Source organism: Stegodyphus dumicola, chromosome 1, assembly GCF_044657685.1.
Source record: "Stegodyphus dumicola isolate Sdum_Otavi_A_Nest chromosome 1, ASM4465768v1".
NCBI lineage: Eukaryota > Metazoa > Arthropoda > Arachnida > Araneae > Eresidae > Stegodyphus > Stegodyphus dumicola.
Genome location: NC_140768.1, coordinates 2,451,869 through 2,471,372, shown reverse-complemented (window position 1 = coordinate 2,471,372; position 19,504 = coordinate 2,451,869). Strand labels below are relative to the sequence as shown.

General features: G+C 33.7%; 1 protein-coding gene across 3 annotated transcripts in view; it reads right to left on the bottom strand.

Moving 5' to 3' along the window:
- Window positions 1-1,604: 1,604 nt before the first annotated feature.
- LOC118201279 (Na(+)/citrate cotransporter-like) overlaps window positions 1,605-19,504 on the bottom strand; it is a 172,772-nt gene continuing 154,872 nt past the window's right edge. For all 3 annotated transcript variants that reach the window (XM_035373347.2, XM_035373346.2, XM_035373345.2), the window contains exons 12-13: window positions 17,953-18,090; window positions 1,605-4,484 (exon numbers count right to left, since the gene is read on the bottom strand). In XM_035373347.2, the coding sequence (XP_035229238.1) occupies window positions 4,350-4,484; window positions 17,953-18,090 (273 nt within the window). In that variant the 3' untranslated portion in view covers window positions 1,605-4,349. The remainder of the gene's footprint in view (window positions 4,485-17,952; window positions 18,091-19,504) is intronic.

Genomic DNA, 19,504 nt, shown 5'->3' with positions numbered 1-19,504 from the left:
CAGATTAAAATTACAAAATCCATTACTTTGACAGATTCGAACCTGGCTTTTGAAGAAGCTTTGCTGACAACCAAATACCACTCTGGCTTCATCATTTTCTGTGTTTTTTCGAATATAGAATTGCGAATGATTTTAAATATAAAATTAAAAAACTTAGGAAAAATAAATATGTTTATTTATGAAGCAAGATTTACAAACGAAGCGTGATGGAAACGTCCACAAAAATAGATAATAAAATACATTAGACAGTATAACAATTCATCGTCACAGAACTTTGATGTTAAAAAGAAAAGGGTTTACATCACAAGAAGAAACTGGTAAAGCAAAGAACAAACTGAGATTTTAAATTAGTTTCTCAACAATATTTTTCCAATTAATAAAATTAAAATAATTCTTGGATAAATGGGGGAGAAAAGTAATGTTAAAATTAAAACATTACTTTTCTTCCCCATTTATTGGGTTGATACATAAGTAATGGCCGTTTATTCTGAGTTTAAAATTACGCGGTAAAAATAAAATGTTTTCTGGTATTCAAATTATATAACTAAAGTTTTCATAAAAAAAAGTTCGAAAATTTAAGTTTAAAATTCAAAATTAAGAAAAATGGTTTCTCTTACTTCTTTTCTTTCCAAAGGATCGAAATCCCGGGAGGAATTCATCAAACAGTACTTGAAGACTAATTTTTTGTAGAAAACACTTTTATTTTCACAATTCCTATGATGAACACGAAAACAAAACGTAGCTATAAAAACACTGCCTATCTGGATCGAAATACAGACGATACTAAAAGAATTATAGCAGATGTCAAATGTTTATTTTTTTTAAACTGCACTACTGTTGCCAATTTTAAAAACAAAATCTCAACATTTATTCTGGTTGCTCTTAAAGTATTTAAGCATAAATCGGAGGATTTATTTAAGGACGCAGACTATTTCAAATTGTAAGATAAGTAATATTGTTTTTAAAATCCAAATTTCCTTCAATCAGAAAAAAGTTAATTTGGTTCTTGGAATTTCTTTGCAGGTTATTAACTACTTTTGATAATAATCCATTTTTCTTTTATTAATATACACAGAAATAATCTATAAAATATCTAAAATAAGGTGTTTAAATAGTCCTGCTTTGTCTATACAAAAGAAATATAAAATATTCTTTAGATTAAAGAAATTTTTTTTTTTTTTTTTTTTTTTTTTTTTTTTTTTTCAGTAATGCAAATATGATTGTAAATATTTTTAGAAAATAAAAATGCAAAAAATATATCTGAGCATTAGCATTCACTTTTCGTTTTTCTTATGGTAGTTCATATACTTTCCTGTTACTGAATTATGTCATTAAATATCAAACACTATCAGTACAATTTCAGCATTGTCAGAGGAAAGAAGGATTTAACTGACATGCATTAAGATGAATGTAGCGAGCGGCAACAATAAAAATTGAAATTGGGAGAAAATCTGTAAGATTAGCATGTTGTTTATAATCAATGAAAATAAACTGGTAAAAGAACAAAGAAGCAAGAAAAATTAAAGATATATCCTTTTAATTAAATGCTTGCAGAAGTACCATCAGATTGCTTATAACCAAGATGTTACTGCAAGTTTCTTAGGTTTCTTTCTTTTCTTTTTTTTTTTTTTTTTTTTTTTTTTTTTTTTTTAATAGAGCTTTACAAATGTAACAACATAACCTCATTTTTTGTTTTAGGCAGATATAGAACCGTGCGTAATACACCTATTCCACTTTTGTTATTTCAATAAAATAATTTTAATAAAAATGACTATTAAATAAACAAGCTGGATTATCTGTGAAATAATCTGGGAATGGAAAATGGTATCCGCCAATATTTGATAGAAAAGATTTAAAAAAGTATAGAAACTGTATAATTAATAGACGTAAAAGACAAGACTGAAAGAAGTAGAGAGAGAAGAATTGTTAAGAACAACTTGGTAAAAATATGGCTAATACTCGGAAAAATGGGGAAAGCAATAATTTGGTTTTTCATTCGTAATTAAACAAATATATATAAATTCCGATAAACTTTTGCAAGCATCTAAATTTTTTTTATTCATAGTTTCATTTTATTTTATTATAAATATTAAAATTAATAATTATTTAAAAATTCGCTCATTGATTTCTTTTATTGCATTTATATACACATTCTATTTTTATTATTATACATCCAACTGTTATAAATATAAACATTTCATTCTTTATGTTGCCAGATTCAGAAATTAACCTGCGCGCTTAGGAGAACCGTGCAGCGCTGTCTATCCAGAGGTTGGGATAACTTAAGAAAAAAAAAAGGGGGGCAATTATGCAGACCAAAAAGTTGCAATACATTCAAGGGAATATCTGAATTGCAGAATAATAATCTTTTTTAGCATTTTGAGAAATATCGTGTCAGCATCCACAGAAAACCTTTGTTTAAATGCTTTTAAAAAGTATGGTAAAACGTTTGTAAATATGTGTTTCGTGATAAATCAAAAATTATAAAGAATAAAATCTTTAAAAGAATAATTTGAAGTAATGTATAAAAATTTAACGATTTCTAGAATGCTGTTTATGACGGTTATATTGAAATTTTAGACGTTATGGGAACATTATAAAAAATAACTTTTCAAATCATAGCTAAATTGCTATATAAAATTTGTATGAGTAATTTATTACGATATTCGAATTGTCCAGATATTTCATTACAAAAATACAAACATCACATATATGTTTGTACAACAGGATGCACATATTTTATTTGACAGTTTCAATAATAAATAAGCATAACATGTAAAAGGCAAAAGTTTCAGTAAAAAATTTCTATTGTTATGCATAACACATTATCATCATCCTAGTTAATAAAACAAATACTATGTTAAAAAGTGAAAAATATTATACTGTTTAAGCTATGAAATAATAATAATTAAAATTTTAGCATAAAATTAATTTCGCTAAATTGCTTTTTATGCAAATGCTTTACAAAATATGTTTATTAAAACACAACGTTTAAAAATATATAAATACAATTTATTTTTTCAGTTAAAAAAAATCTGTCTATAATATACATTCATTTTCATTTTCCCATTTTATAATGCTACACTTTTGTTTTTAATTATATTTCCTAACCGCTTAGAAAGAATAAATTAATTTTACACAGAAGATGGAAAATATGGGAATAATTTTGTAAAAACTTTGAGATATAGTCTACCCGTGGAACTTGGAAATTTAGAACTTCTAAATTTTAGAGTACTTATATATATATAAGGATAAATTATTTTTTCTTGTGTAAGAGAAGGGCTATTGAATTTATTGATATATTTATCGGATAATAATATAAGAAAGTTTACTGTACATGAAATATTTTTACTATGCCTAATGCAAACTGTCCCTAGAGGTGGATATTTAAACATACCATATACGAAAATAATAACTGTGCGTGAGAATATTAATCTAAATTATTTAAGAAATCGATAGTTTTATGAATGAGTCTATTATCATTTTGCCAAAAATTGCATAATTTTAAGAAAAATATCAGCCTCCTTTATCGAGACCCCAAAAAAAAAATCGCATTTATCGATATATGACTCGAGTAATACATTAAAACAAACATATTTGTAATTAATCGAGGGGAATTAATTTTGAGCTTTTAAATAAGTTATGAATTTAAAATGTATGGAAGTAATATATCACATTGTTCTTTCAGCTTTCTATATGTTTGAATGGAATATTTACTCGTTTTTACGCTTTCATTATGACATTCTTCCGTAGGTAATTGAATAGTCCATAAAAGAACTCTAACATGAGATTTATTATCACGATGCACAAACAATGTACATAAAGAAATAATTAGTGACTTTTTTCCTGTTTTATCAAGTAATAGCTTTAAATGCAATAGTCAACGCACCAGTAAATGATTTCTGTTTTTTTTTTCACGAACTGTGGCCTTGTGTATTATTTTAGAATTCATATGCGTAGCTAAAAATTAAGGTATACAAGAATGACGTTGTAAATATATGTAACTTTTAGCAGTATAATCATACTCAGAATTCAGTCTTTCCTCTTATGAAATAGTTGGAAACTAAACAAATATTATACGTAAACCGACATGAAATTGTTTCGTCGCGTTAATTCTTGAACACTCAAAATCTTTTAGTATTGTGAAAAATACTATAATGAAAACGACCCGTCAAATTTCCAGTTGGAAGACATCAATGGTCACGTTCTTTCTTTAATACAGTCATTCCTGTCTTTCATTAAGTCCGGTGAATCCATTCTGTCAAAATTCACTGGTGACAATTCAAAGACAGCAAGTCGACTGGATCACTTTGAGAAAAAAATGCCAAAAATTTGCTGTTCTCTCTGAACTAGCTGACACCAGTTACTGTATGGTTGGCCCAAGATGGAAGATCTTCGAAATGGAAGATGACTTTACCGTACGTACTGATCATCAAAACTTCCACTGTCACACATAACAGGTTCATAAAAATTCCAGGTCTAAGCTGAAAATATAAAAGGAACATTAAATGTATAAGATGAGACAATACTTTATAAAATATCTGAATATTTCTTTTCATTTTTCGTACTCAAAACTATACTCTTTAATGTCACTGGGTAATGCTATCTTCTTTAATGTCACTGGGATTATTTCAATAGACAAAATAGTCTAAATGGAATAGATTGAATTTAGACAAAATAGTCTAAATTTCAATAGCCTAAATGGAAAGCACGATTCCCTCTTTTGGCAGTAAAAATTAATTCAAGCAGTCGAAAACTTCGTATAAAAGGCAGAGTAAACCCTCGTTAACATGAATCCAAAGGGACCGAAAAGTCAACAGTCCCTGTTAACTGCGGCTCAAATTTTATATTTGGAAAAGTGTCTGTTGCACATTAAGCCATTTACGATACGCAGATACAGTCAGTACATACATACGCATACACACAAATAAATAAATAAATTAATTAAAATTTAAATTAAAAAAATCAGAAAAAAAGTCTGAAAGATTCTAATTTTATACTACACCCAAAGGGGCGTTTTCTAAATGTTTTGTGGGTTACCTTTATTTATTAAATATCACGTTCTTCGCACTTAAGGGGGCTCGTACACCTTAAACCCTTTATGAACTTCGAATATGCGACTGTTGCAAGAATTGGGATATTTTATTTATTTTAAAAGCAATTTCTTCCAACCTTTTACAGCTGACTACATAATATAGCTGCTTTGGAAACTAGTAACCAGAAAGTTTGTGTTGCCACAAATATTTTTGTAATTTAATCCTCTTTGTGACAAAATATTTCGCCATGTTTCCACCTTGCGCGCATGATATTTTAAAAATTGCTAATGGTACATAATTGAAATTTGAAGGAATTCTTTATATGGGCACTATTTTCTAACTGAACCAAAAATCTGATGAATATTTTAATATTGAAAAATTTTATGGACGAAAATATTATAGATTTTTTTAATAAAATCCATTTTATAAACTCAACTCGAAATAAAATAAAAATTTAGCATGAATTTTTAGAATTTTAGGTTCACAGTAGTTTCCAAATGTTATAAAAGTTATATATTAAATATGGAATTAAATTATGCAACAGATTGTTTTAAACTGTGCGCGCAAGGTGGAAACATGGCGAAAATTTTTGTCACAAAGCGGATTAAATTATAAAAATATTTGTGGCAACACAAACTTTCTGATTGCAATTTCAGAAAGTAGCTATATTATGTAGTCAGCTGTAAAACGTTGGAAGTAATTGCATTTAAAATAAATAAGTTATCCCCAATCTTGCAACAGTCACATATTCGAAGATCTTGCGGGTTTTAAGGTGTATGAGTCCCCTTAAACCATAAGACTCAGTTCAACAGCAATTGCGACATTTACCATGGCATTATTGATTGAAACATGTCCAGACGACGGAAGTAACTGACTCGAAGATACGTATATGCGCAAGGCTCATCAATGCTCGTCACGAGATTATTCTCATTTAAGAACTTCATCATGTTATGTTAGGGAAGCCATGCCACTGCTTACGGCATTATACGCAGGATGAGGCTTTTCAGCCCAGGAGTTTGACAAAACGTGCACCTCACCTGAGCCTTCAAACAGCAATATCGCGAAATGCAGGGTGTTTATAAAGACCCGGACCCATTTTGATGTTTAATAACTCATAAAATAATGAAGATATAAACAAATTTATGGCATTTATTGATGGAATAACTTATATATTTTCCGTTTCAAGTTTGAATATCTTTACTTTTGTAAATAGCGTCTGCGCGTGTGGTTAATTTCGGATAATTTCATTTTCCAGTCTAAATATCTGTACTATTCTAAATATAGTCTGCTTATTAATTGCATTTTTCTCTCTTTTGCTTTTGACATCTTTTTGGCATTGTTAATCGCCATAATGTGCGCATATGGGGATCTGAAAACCCCCGTGAATACCGTGAGGCACAAAGGGATTCCCCAAAGGTTAATGTGTGGTGTGGACTAATGCACGACCGAGTCATTGGGCCTTTCCTTTTGACAGAAAAGACGGTCTCATCAGTCGTATACTTAGACATGTTGGAAAACTTCGTATTTCCACAGCTAGAAGAGCTTCAGCCACATGTCTTTTTGCAACAAGATGGTGCACCACCTCATTGGGGTACCATCGTTCGTAGTTCTTTGAATGACCATTTTAGAGAAAGATGGATCGGGCGAGGAAGTCCAATTCCTTGGCCACCCAGATCACCTGATATAACGCCGCTGGACTTTTTCCTCTGGAGATTTGTAAAGGACAACGTTTATAGGAGGAGAGTGTCGAACATGGATGGCGTAAAAGCCAGAATTTCAACCGCAATTAGCCTCTGTGAATGCCGACATGCTTGCCGGTACCTGGCGTGAAATTGAATATCGACTTGATATTCTCCGTGCGACGAAGGGGGCACACGTGGAAGTTCATTGACAAGGGTTATGAAACTTTTTTGAGTCTATCTAACCATTTATGTTATTAATTTTAATCTATCTTTATTATTTTATGAGTTATTAAACATCAAAATGGGTCCGGGACTTTATAAACACCCTGTATTTTTAAAGTGAGCCTATCTTTAGAATTTCCGATACATAGACTGGCGCGATGGAAATAATCCCCCCCCCGTACAGTGTCGCTTTGAAATCGTTGAGTTTGTTAATCAAAACTTCGTTAAAGTGTTACAAAATAGGAAATCGATCATAAAGCAATTTCCAAATTTCAAATTAGGGCTTCCCGATGCCTAAAATTCGGTGGAGGATTGCGTTATTCAAAATTGGATGGCTCTAGGTACGGTAGTTTTATCACAATGCGAGAAGCATGCATACATTGATGCAGATTCTTCGTTATTTAATTTCTTTAAACATAACATACGTCGATAATATTTGATGGCAACAATTTAGTACGTGAACCGACATTTAGAATGATCCAACGCAAAATGCGATAACGAAATTATTACGGAAATATTACGATTAAAGGAAACTCAATGGAAGCAGACGAGAGTCAGAGACCGAATTGAGAAATGGAAGAGTCGAGGAGAAATGGAAGAATCGAGGAGAAATGGAAGAGTCGAGGAGACCAGTATAAGCTCTCAACTACTCTGATGAATCCTGGCTAAAAGACCGTAATACACCCAAAATAGAATGAATTTGTGGAGAAAAGGATGACTGACTGCTAAAAAACGAAAGATAAGTGAAAAATTACTTTAATTCATAAAGTAGACTTTATGTATAAGAGTATGTGTACGAAACTGGTCATATAATTTTGGTTCACCTCGAGAGACGACATCTAAGTATGGCTAAGAAGCATTTTTGGTCCTGTATTCATCTACTTTTAAGAATCTTAAGTTTGTGTGGTCAATCGATTATGTCATTTTATTCAAAAGTCTGTATGTAGCAGATAATGTTGGAACGAATTCAAATCAAATAATAGCAAGTAGTGTATGCGTTCATGCATTTTATGTGCAAAATTAAAAAAGCAAGGAAATTTTTACAAAATATGAAATAGATAATAAAACCCATATTTCGGTAAATTCCCATATTCGGGTGGAACCGTACGTTATTAAAAATTGGAGGGCTCTAGGAACTGTCATTTTATCACAATACGAGATACATACCTACATTTATTCAGATTTTTCATTATTTAATTTCGTTAAATATAATACAGGTCTGTAATATTTGGTAGCAACAGTTTAAAAAGGTGAAATCCCATTTTAAATTTTCAACGCAAAATGCCAAAACGAAATTAAGAGCCCTTCTGGGCTTACGTCTTTTAGGCTAATAAAAGTCAGAAAACTTTCAGATTTATTTTATGCAGAAAGGGACTTTTTTTTTTTTTTTTTTAACGTTCCGTGTGTAAATGTAAAACCTTTGTTTATTAAATATCATGTTCTTTGCACTTAAACAATAAAATTAATTTCAACAGCAATATCGCAAAATATTTAAAGACAGCATATCTTTAGAATTTCCAACGATACACAGTCTCGCGCTGGTGATAATTTTTTTCTTTCCTCGCACAGTGTTGCCATTACTCGCTTTGAAATCAATGAGTTTCTTAATAAAAAATTCCTTAAAAGTTTGCAAAACATTGAAATAGATAATAAAACAAACCAGATGCCCATATTCGAGTGGAAGAAGAAGTGATAGTAAAGGCTGAAATATAAATAGATGGTTAATGCAAAATAATAGTAACCATACACGTTCTAAAGTGTCTAAAACGTGTTACGCTTCCTGGCCGGTAGAAGGAATGATAATGTCTTCCTCACTTTTTTCTGAAGACATTTCTTGCACCTCAAGCGCAATTTATTTCACTGGATCACACACTATTACATCGGCACATGCACTAACAATCACCAGGGTTCGCAACGTCTTAATTCAGAATTATTCAAGATTTAATACATTAGCTGCACTAGCTAACTTATACATATATTTAAAAAAAAAAAAAAAAAAAAACCCTACTTCTGTGCACAGAATTGCATTTGTCTGTCAGTTCAAGAACAATCAGAAGATTAACAGGTATTGGACTGAGAGGTAGAATTCCACGATAAAAGCCTTGTCTTAATTTTCAGCAACGAAAAAAAAAACTACAGTGGGCAAAGGAACACATTAATTGGACAGATGATCAGTGTTCACAAGTTATATGGAGTGATGAAACTAAGATATCGTTATTCGGTAGTGATGGGCGAAAATATGTAAGACGTAGAATAGGAGAAGAGCTACATCCTGACTGCATTCGAGCAACTGTGAAGAACCCAGTTAGTGTTATGATTTGGTCATGCATATCAGCAGATGGTATCGGTCGCCTTCATGTCATCGATGGGACACTGAATGCCAGAAAATACATTGACACTATTCTAGAACCAAAACTTCTACCTTACCTCAGAGATCTCTTTCCCAATATTGCTTCGTTTATTTTTCAGCAGGATTCTGCTCCTTGCCACACGGCCAAAATATCGAAAGAGTGGTTTCGTACAAAGAGCATTAAATTGTTGTCATGGCCAGGAAACAGTCCTGACCTCAATCCTATCGAAAATTTGTGGCACCGTTTGAAAACTCTTGTCCGAATAAGGCGCCCATCAAATAAAAGGGAACTAATTGAGGCTATAATTGTTTCCTGGCTTCATGTAATAACGAAAGAAGAGCTTAAAACTCTTGTCAGCTCAATGAAACGTCGATGTGAAGCCGTAATCAAAAATAAAGGGTACCCTACTAAGTACTGATAACTCACTGCAGTCATCACTATCTAATGTATATCGATAACTATTATCGTTTAATTTTTTTTGTATTGCAAATAATTGAATTTTGTGTTTTGTATTGAATTCAATAATAAATTCTCTTTAAAATGATGTATACAAGTTTGCATTTTGTGAAACGTAACGTTTTCTATAAGCATACAAAGTTCAAAAACATAAAAATTTCCAAAAGTGTCCACAATTTTGGCCACCACTGTAAAGTTCATTGTTATCGCGATTGTCGAGCAGTAAACATAGCGCTGGCTGTGTTTTAAAGAGCGGAGTGTATTCTCTGAGGCTTTAAATTAAACTCGATAATCATTTCTAAACGCAGCCCTAGCAGGAAAACAACACGGAAAAATTATATATAAATTTGAAAATATGCGTTAAATGAAAAAAATCTAATGATGCAACGGATTATACAACAGTTCATAATTCGCGCTAACCGAAATTCCCGTTAACAGCTAAAAATTCCTATAAGATCGCTGCCGGAACCCAACATGTTAACCGAGTGTTCGCCTTAAGTGAAGGGAGACTGTAATAAATCGTACTCTCGACCATTTTTTTCAATTTTTCTTCTCTTAAATTTATAGATAAACCAGTACTTTTTGATTATCCGCCTCTCGGTTACAATATGTGGTAGAATTGCTGTATTTTAACCGGTAACAATATTTAATCCTTGCATGAATATGCCACCATGTGTGGATTCATACGCTTTTATATTGAACCGTCATTTCACTAAATAGTATTCACCGTCTATAAAAGTGTAAATACGTAGCGTATTCGGAAACTAAGTACCGTTTCATTCTAGTGCCATCGCAGCGCTGTGGTAGGCGTCCAGCGCATGCGCACTAGTCTTTCTTGTTCACTGACTTTCAATTGTCGCCATTTTGGTTGCTCTATGTTGTGTTTTCAGTTTGCTGTGCACATTCAAAATGTTTAAGACAATGAGTTCTCCCGCTGACTGTGAGATTCGCGCCGTGATTAAATTTTTTAACGCGAGGAATGTTAAACCGGCCGAAATTGATCGTCAAGTGACAGACGTTTACGGTGTGAATACGCGATAAGTGATGGAATGGTGAGAAAGTGGGTAAGAATGATTAATGCAGGTCGAACAAATGTCCACGCCGAGGCTTCACAATGACAACTCTTTCAGAGGCATTTCCACAAATTTCACGTACTGTTTTGTTCGAAATTGTGTCTGACCGCTTGAATTATCGCAAACTGTGTTCCCGATGGGTTCCAAAAATGCTCACTGATGTTCACAAAAATAAGCGACTTGGTAGTGCCCTGACATTTCTCACGCGGTACAGTGATGAGGGAGGAAACTTTTTAAACCAAATTGTGACAGGGGATAAAACTTGGGTGTGTCATTTCACACCAGAATCGAAACAACAATCGATGGAGGGGAGACACACTCATTCTCCGAAAAAACAAAAGTTCAAAGTGACAATGTCATCACAAAAAATCATGTGCACTGTCTTCTGGGATAGGAAAGGCGTTTTGCTTACTGAATTTCTTCCCAGAGGTGAAACCATTAATGCGGCACGATATTGTGAGACTTTAACAAAACTAAGGCGTGCCATTCGAAACAAACGAAGAGGAATGCTCAGTTAAGGAATTGTGTTGCTCCATGACAATGCTCGGCCCCATACTGCTGGTGTCACTCAATCGTTAATTCGACAGTTTCATTGGAAGCAGTTCGATCACCCGCCGTACAGCCCGGACTTGGCGCCGTCCGACTATCACTTGTTCTTGCACATGAAGCGCGAGCTTGGTGGCAAGCGCTTTGGATCTGACGATGACACGAAAAATGCTGTGCAGTCGTGGTTATCGAAACTGGCGAGAAGTTTCTTTGACGATGGTATACAAAACCTGGTCACCCGCTATGACAAGTGTTTGATCATTGGCGGAAACTATGTTGAAAAATAGTTTAAGACATGTATTTTCATGTAAAAATAAAATTGGATTCGAAAAAATTGTTTTACTTTTTTTTTTTTTTTTTTTCAAAACGGTACTCAGTTTCCGAATACGCCTCGTATATGTTATACAGATTTTCGTTTTTGTCTCCCTTCTCATAAAATATTTCTTTCTAGCATTTCTTTTCCTTTTTGTCAAAACGGTATTTTGCGTCGAATCACTTTTAAAATTGTGGCTACCCAAATATGATCGGCCGGTATTATATTTACAGAAACTAAATAATGAAGAATCTACATGAACGTAAGTATGTTTCTTGCATTGTGAAAAAACAACGGAACCTAAAGTCATCAAACTTTGAATAACATATTCCGCCACCCGAACATTGGCATGCGGAAGTCAGAATTTGGAATTTTTTTTTTGGTCCGTTTCATATTTTTTAAAACTTTAAACGTATTTTTGATTAAAAAACTCAACGATTTCAAAGCGAACAGTGGCAACACTGTAGGGAATAAAATATTTTTATCTCCAGCGCTGTCGGAAATTGTACTGTCTACCGGAAATTCTAAAGATATACGAGATATTGCAAATGCTTTCGAAATGTGTCTGTAAGTGGGGGGAGGGAAGAAAAAAACTATTTAGTCGTATTGTTTTTCTTTTCTTTTCTTCTTCCTTTTTTTTTTTTTTTTTTTTTTTTTTATTATTGCTTATGAAGAACAGCACCTATCAACAATAAAGACAATCAAGTAATTTTTTTTTCCCGCCAGTTGTACAAAACCGTCAACTAATTGGCAACTTTTTGTGAGGGTGCGGATAATAAGACGATACCGAAAAAACGTTTAACTATAAAATTCCAATTAATAGGTTGACATTTACGTGAGTTACGCTCTCCCCCTTTTAGCAGTGTTAATGAATCAGCTATATCCCAGTACTTATTATCCACTCTTATCACACATAACACTGCAACATGTAGAAAAACCCGTACTTTCTGATTATTCGCCTCTTGGTTACAACATGTAGTAGAAATTGCCGTATTTTTACGTCGTGACAATAGTTAATTCATACACGCATATGTCATGTTACTTACTAAGTCGCCATGTTACTTAATGTTACTAAGTCGTGACATACTTCAGTGATAGCTTAAGAACGAAGGAAAAAATTATTTGTGTATTTAAATTAAATTACTTCGGATTTTGATCCGATCGCGAAAGATACATTTCCTCCTTGATCAATTAGAATGCTAATATTAACATCCGTGACTGAAAGAAAAGTATGCTTCATCGCATGGGCAAAATAGATTGATGTATTTGGAACTTCGATGTTTAAAAATTAAAGTTTCACAACAGACTGAAAAGACAAAACAAGAAATCTAATGAATTTGCGATTAAAAACAATTAATCAAGAAATTCAATCAAGTAAAAATGAAATATGTTTAACTATATAATAAACTTAACAATTCAGCCCCCACCAGATCTTACCATTTCAGTTAGACCACTTTCGCATATGGTGGCTCCATCTATAGTCAACAACAAAAATTACTTTGATGGATGAGTGGCGGTCGATGGCAAATTGGCTCAACCGCAATGGCAAATTTCGTGGAAAGATGTAGTGACGCCATCTATACGCAAAATTTTAAAGGAACAGTTTTCGACCATTTCTTTCTTTTGTCAGATATGGGTTTAAGAAACGTTATTTTATCTCTTATACAATCACTGAGATTTTTCTGAAGGACTATAGTTTTTGAATATTATTAAAAAAAATTCTTATTCGCACTTTTAAAATTTATATTTTTTGCTAGATACTATATCCTTTTAATGCTATACGTGAACCATTTTGATGTTCGAAGAAAGTGGCAATAGGTTTTACATACTTCATTATGAATCCTAAGCATCTATTTATAAATTACAAACTTCTTCAAAATAAAGCGCAGAAGTTTTTGAAAGCCTTTTCAAAAACTACTATTTATCTATATAATAAATTTAGCAATTCAGCCCCACCAGATCTTTCTGCTTCAGTTAGACCGCTTTCGCATATGGTGGCTCCATCTATAGTCAACAACAAAAATTTCTTCGATGGATGAGTGGCGGTCGATGGGCCTTCAGTTTATAATTATTTCCACCTTTTTTGTATAGGTCTCACAGAAGAAAAAATTGATTAATAAAATATTATGCTTTAATTCAGAGATAGCCTTTTGACAGGTAGGAATAATTTGGCAGGTAGGAATAGTCCTGAAATATATTCAAAATGACGTTTTAAACCTTTTTGTCTATGTTGTTCTGAGTGCAAAATCTATTTTCTGAAGTTAAATTTAAAGAAATATAGTTATTTAAATAATAAGATCTTGCTTTTTTACACCATTATATATTCCTAAATCTTAATTAAAAAAACCATTGCAATGCATTTGATACCACCTTCACTTGAAAAATGCATACTTTTAAAAATGCAGCTTTTAGTTTTTTACTAATTAACGGCCTGACATTAAATCATTCTCTGCGTTCTTTTACCGACGTAAATAAAAAGATCTGAGATATCTCAGAAGTTGTGTAATGGAAAAAGAAAGATGTTTTAAGGAAATAATTATTTAAAAGAACTTAACATGAAGGTGTTTTAATGAAATAATATGTAAAAGAAGAGCAAAACATAAAGTTGTTTCACTGAAATATTATTTAAAGAAAACAGGTATAAAGAAATTATTTTACTGAAAGAATACTTAATTAAAAAAAATATTGCTTGTTCAGCGCTGGTACAAAATTTTACTAAACCAAGTTGATCTTTTCTTTTCTTTACGTCACATCACCTATAGACATAGATAAGAGAGGTAATATTTTTCGGTCCAAAAATTTGATAGTGAGTGTTTAGTAAATAGGCTCAAATTTGAGTCCCGATGTTTTTACAATGTCTGCCAATGTGTATGAGTATGACGATTTTTTCAGCCGCGATAACTCTTATATAAAACTCCCCGAAATTTCTGTTTTCCTCATTTATGCTTTCTGCATTCCTATTTACAGTTGATTAGATTTTGAGTAAAATTGAACCAACGGAAGTAGTACTTTATTTGAAGCCCACAACAGTTTTCAGCAGACAACCGGAAGTTGTACTTTACTTCAGTACTTACTTTTACTTGAATGCGAGGTGTTAAAATACACCTTTGCAAAGGTGTATTGCTCTTCAGCGTAAAAAAGCTGTCGTTAAAATGTTACTTTATGTGTTTTATTAATAACATATTGCACTAAGTATTATTTTATATTAGAAAGCATGTATAAACAGAATATGCATGTAAATAAATACCTTCCGAAATTTCTCACTCTTCTTTCGTCCGTTATAGTTTGCATCCAAAATAAATCAAAATACCGTAATGAAACGTTAAAGTAATTAATACGGACTGTGATACTGAATATATAGATTTTAGATTCAAGTACTATTGTGCCTGCTTAATACTTTAAAGTTTAACTGTTTTTATCAGTTTCCGTTTAATAAAGAAACGGAAGAATAACAGAACTTTTAAAATTCATTTTGATTAAGTTTCAAATTTATTTAGCAATAAAGATTTAGGTTGATGAGTTGGCAACAGTTGGTATTATTTTTATTTAAGAGGAGAAGCGAAGAACTTTTACAGTTCTTAATTTAGAAGTCAACTGTATCCTAATTTTATAGTTCTGTTTTTATAATTATAAAAAAACTTGGCTGATCTTTAGAATATGGTAACTGGTAGTTTGGCGACGATAAACGTTACTACCTGGGACTTTGGTAATAATGTGAGCAGTACTCAGTTCCGATTACGCATTATTTTGTGTGAGGGAAATGAGAGATCATGGGATATGTCATGTGGTATTAATGGACGAATTACGGTTCTTTAATCGGAAAATGGGGGAAATCGGGAAAAAAATCTGGAAATTTTGTATTTGGCTTTATTATGTGTTGTGTGAAACAGTGTTCGTTAATTTTTGGATCCCATGGCCCTAACTAAAGTGAATTCGAAATGGGTATTTAGTGGGATTGAAAGGGGTAGTAATAAGTGTTTCTTTAAGGTTGTGCGAGATAGAAGTAAAGATGTTTTATTAAGTTATTTATTTTACCTGGTACCTTGCTGTGAACTATAAGTATGATTTTAAAGATCCTGAAACGGAAATAAGAAAAGTTTATCGGACACGTAATCAAGATTCTGAAGAAGATTAGGTAAGTTAGTATTTTTAATTATTTGAGGATATTATTTTTATGCATTGTTCTAAATGTAAGGTGGAAGTAAAGTAATTTGCATAAACGTGCATGCAAATAATTTAAATATTTGACACTAAGTATTTGTAACCATCTGTAATGTTTGCGGTATGAATTAGTTAGTGACGTTTGTAATATAATAGATAATGTAGAGGTAAAAGTTTTTGGATATTTTATTTATTTTATACGGGGAAATGTTCATATTTGGAAAGGGTATATACTTTTTCGCGATCAGGTAATTTCATATATGTTCTTTTTACCGGGTTTAAGGATTCAGAAAATTGTTATGCATTTTCGTGAAATTTTTCTAATTTATGAGAAAAAAGCAGTGTACATGGATATAGTGAAGGGTGTGCGCAATGCCATTTTTGTGCAATTCTGGGATGTTTTTTTAAGTAAAAATAAGTCGACGTGTACATGGTTTAGTGATATTTTAATTAAATGATAGTTATTTTGTGAATTTTATGTTTGTAGGAATTTGGTATACGTTTAAGTTGAAGTAAACGTGCATGAAAATATTTTAAATATTTGACACTAAGTATTTGTAATGTTTGCGGTATGAATTCGTTGGTGACGTTTATAATATAATAGATAATTGAGAGGTAAAAGTTTTTGGATATTTTATTTATTTTATACGTGGAAATGTTCATATTTGGAAAGGGTATATACTTTTTCACTATCAGGTAATTTCATATATGTTCTTTTTACCGGGTTTAAAGATTCAAAAAATTGTCATGCATTTTCGTGAAATTTTTCTAATTTATGAGAAAAAAGCAGTGTACATGGATATAGTGAACAGTGTGCGCAATGCCATTTTTGTGCAATTCTGGGATGTTTTTTAAGTAAAAATAAGTCGACGTGTACATGGTTTATGTGTATGTGTTATTTTGAAAAACGCGTAAGGAGTATGGTATTGTGCACTATTTCCCAATTTTGCAGTGAATATTTTTCATGATTAAGCAGTTTTGTTAGATAAAATTTCTAGCATAAGTGTAATTCGGCTAGTAGATTGTTGGAAGAAGTGTTCAGTAGATAAAAAGAAAAGAAACATGTCTTTACTTCGTGAAGACAAAATGGCGGCGGGAAAAAAAAATAGAGGGTTGCTGTAGGAGAGTTGGTCGCCAAATTTTCGCCAAAAAATCGCCAAGTTACCATAATGTAAAGATCAACCAAATACGTTTAGAATGAAAGTTTTTTTCGAGATATTAGAGTACAGTCTTAAGGTTTTAGATTGCAAGTTAATTTCTTTCCTTCAATGTCTACGTTTTTGTTTTATGAAAAGGTTCCACTGTTCTTTAGCACAACTACTTGCAGTTACCTTTAAACCAAAATATAGCCAGGAGTGTACTTTTCTGCTGCTCAAATTGCAGAAGTACTATTCCAGAGGCATTAAGATCATTTACACGTGAAATCTGGCTAGAGGTTTTGAGAACTAAGGGTGAATTGTGCTTTGACCCTCACCCTTGTCGTTACTTTAAGTAATGCGACTTCTGTGGGTGAAACTGGGGCGAGCCTTTGCGCGATTTATAAAATCGCGCCAAAAGTGTGGGTTTTTTTTCTTATTATCGGCTCCGCCCTTAGGCACTACACGGAAAAAGAGGAATGCCCCGTGGAGGTCTTTTTAAAGGAAACTGATTCGTATCCTCTTTACATATGGGAAAAATAACGAAAACGCTCATGCAGCCAGCCCGTTCGCCAGGACTCGAACCCCGGAGCGAACTACTTGTGTTCAGCCGCTTTTACCGTTCGGCTGCTGGTGGGCAAGGGTGTGGGTTGAAACACATTTTCACAGAGAACTAGACATGATATTCCAGTTAAAAGTTTTGGGAATTAAAAGACAATAAATTGAGTGCTTAATAGCTGCTCCCTCATAATGGAAAACAGCGGGTATCTAAGTTTCAGATAGCCGATGTTTTATTGTGTGTTAACCTGAATGTTTTCATAAATATTGTAAATGAAATAACGGCGAAAGGTTACCAAAACTATACGTAAAAAGTATACACAAAAATAAAAATCGCAATCCAGATGTTGTCAAAAAAAGTAAACTTCAATGAACATACTGAATTTTGTTTAGCAAGCAAAGTTCAAAGAATACTCACCATGTCCAACGTGCTCATTTCTCCAGCTTCGTATACGATGGCATTGGGAGGAGTGGCCACGGGAAGCATGAATGCGAACGAGCAAGAGATGGTCACCGGTATCATGAGATACATAGGATGGATGTGCATCGCTACAGCCTGAAACAAAAAATGTTACAAAACTTTTGTGTGGATTCGCACAAGTACATCCTGAAAGGAAAAAAAAATTTACAACCCACTTCAGCACGTTTGTACATTTAGAAATGAGCATTTGGCAGAAGTAAATTTTTCTTAAAATTTCACTTCTTCGTAAGCATTTGCAAAGCTGCGTGATCGGTTCTGGAAAACGTTTCTTGTAGCGCATGCCCCAAAATGACAAAATACTATATACATCTGGCTTATAAGTTACTGATTCAACCCTTTGCTCTAACAGCATTAAGTAGATGTGTAGCTATTCGCTTAGCGAAAATCTAGAAAGTGGAACAGCGGGCCAGTATTCCAATCTCAGAGATCCACATCAGTGATGGAAACCCGAGGCTCAAACTGATCCTTCAAGTTTGTCCCATAAATTCATATCTGCCTCGCAAACTTAATTGCATTACAGGGACTGGCTGAAACTCCAGTTAAAGCCACCCGAACATGGTCGAAGTCACTTCTGCTGAGCCCCGGGCCCCACATTCCGGAGACATCAACAAATTTATTAGGTTTCCTCTAAATACCCACCGATGAACTAATCGCCCAAGACCAACGTCCCAGTGAATACAGCGGACGGTGGGGGTGGGTTTTGAGAACTTGGAGCGATGACTGTCTGTTCTTTGTGGCTACCTGCCAGCACTAAGCGGGCTTCAGGCTTTACACAGAGTACCGATGACAGCAGTGATTGGACGCCCGATGGTGCTATTCGGCTGCTGATACCCTAGTTACCTGGGACCTATGCCTCCCGACCCATGACAAGTGAAGGTAGGCTCCACCCCATGGACCATGGGAACGCCAAGTTCATAAATTTTATACCCCCGTGGCCGAGAATGCCTACGTACAGATCAAAGCCAATACTGCACATAGCGCTCTGCGTCGACCCCCCCGGGGGGACGTTACACATAAACAAACAAACAAGATTTGGGCATTCCCTGCTCCGTGAACTCAGTCACACTACAGGTCCACTCCCCCTTTGGCCACTTCGTGGAGGTTCAACCTCCACTATTACCCTTCTAGGGGAGCAGAGCAGCACATGGATGACACCATGCAGCACTGCTGGTCGTCAATTGCTCTTGCCAGTCGCATGGACGAGCCCGTCGCAGAGGGCCGTTACCCAGCAAACCATGCGGAAAACCCCCGGCTACGAATCCAACCGCTCAGGACATGCCAGAACCCGAGGCCGGCCAATAAGTGACCTTCCCGGGGCCTTCAGAACCACCAAGTTCATAAACTTTATACCCCCATGTCCGAGACTGCCTAGGTACAGATCCTAGCCAGTAGCTTCGCAGAATTCTCTACGTCAACCCCCGGGGAGGGGAACGTTACACAAAAGGAAAACTACCAAAACTAACTATATAGCTACGTCGTTCGCCGGGAT